Source organism: Atta colombica, unplaced genomic scaffold (genome assembly GCF_001594045.1).
Source record: "Atta colombica isolate Treedump-2 unplaced genomic scaffold, Acol1.0 scaffold88, whole genome shotgun sequence".
NCBI lineage: Eukaryota > Metazoa > Arthropoda > Insecta > Hymenoptera > Formicidae > Atta > Atta colombica.
Window position 1 is genome coordinate 1,580,242 of NW_017259581.1, and position 1,011 is coordinate 1,581,252.

Sequence of the window (1,011 nt, forward strand, 5' to 3'; positions counted from 1 at the left end):
GAAAATGTTCACGAGAAATAATCTGGAATTATGAAATATTATTAAAATTATATCAAATACGAACATTTTTACATCTATTATAGATTCGACAAATCGATGTATTATAAGGATTAATGATATTTGTATATTATTTTAGAATTTACAAATGTTGCAACAATCGAAAAGATCTCTGCCGTCTTTGAATTTAGAGAAAGTACTTCCACTTGTGAATGAAGATGAGCAACCTGATCTCGTACAGCAGTATCTGCAAGAGAATGATGGTAATAGAGCAAATTACATTCTAAAATATTTGCATTGCATTCTAAACATATTTAAGCATACTCTTAATTAATAAACAGTGCACTATTCTTATACATGAAGATGATTTTAAAAGATAGATGATCATTAAGTAAATGTCTCGTTATAACTGTGAATAAATTACAGATAGCAGTATCAGACATGAATTTATCAAACCATTTACCCCTGTTTCAAAAAACAAAGATCGAGGGAGTTTGAGTAAAGCGAAAAGTGCACACACCAGTGTGTTAGATATGACAAAAAATGTAGAAAGTGATAATACTATGCCACTGAGCCAAAGCTACATGGTGAACGAAAAGTTATTCAAAGGTATAATAATTATAAGTTTTTTTCTTCTTTTCTTCTTCTTATGTTAAGCCTTTGGCCTGTGTTACACTTCTTTCATATGCTTGTGATATGCACCTGATTATTCAATTGCCACATATGGAACCTACAATTTTTAATGCAATTCTCAAAGATATTCTCGGAAGATTGCTTTTTCCGAGAGGAGACACGAGCGTAAATATTTTCCTACTAAGATTGAACTTGAGATCTCTGGCATGATAGATCAGTGCGCTATCTGCCACCACGCTCGCGCTCAATGAAGTTTCATTTTTCACATTTCTGCTCTGCAAAATAATATGCTTGTGCATATATATATACACGTAGATATTAACAAACTTTCTATTGTTGAAATTTTAATATATAATTTTATATAATTATATATAAAACTTT

The 1,011-nt window shown here is 30.5% G+C and overlaps 1 protein-coding gene across 3 annotated transcripts in view; it reads left to right on the forward strand.

Moving 5' to 3' along the window:
• LOC108693088 (DNA topoisomerase 2-binding protein 1-A) overlaps nucleotides 1-1,011 on the forward strand; it is a 14,458-nt gene that overhangs the window by 4,948 nt on the left and 8,499 nt on the right. For all 3 annotated transcript variants that reach the window (XM_018201784.1, XM_018201785.1, XM_018201786.1), the window contains 2 exons: nucleotides 137-260; nucleotides 424-606. In XM_018201784.1, coding sequence (XP_018057273.1) covers nucleotides 137-260; nucleotides 424-606 — 307 coding nt within the window. The remainder of the gene's footprint in view (nucleotides 1-136; nucleotides 261-423; nucleotides 607-1,011) is intronic.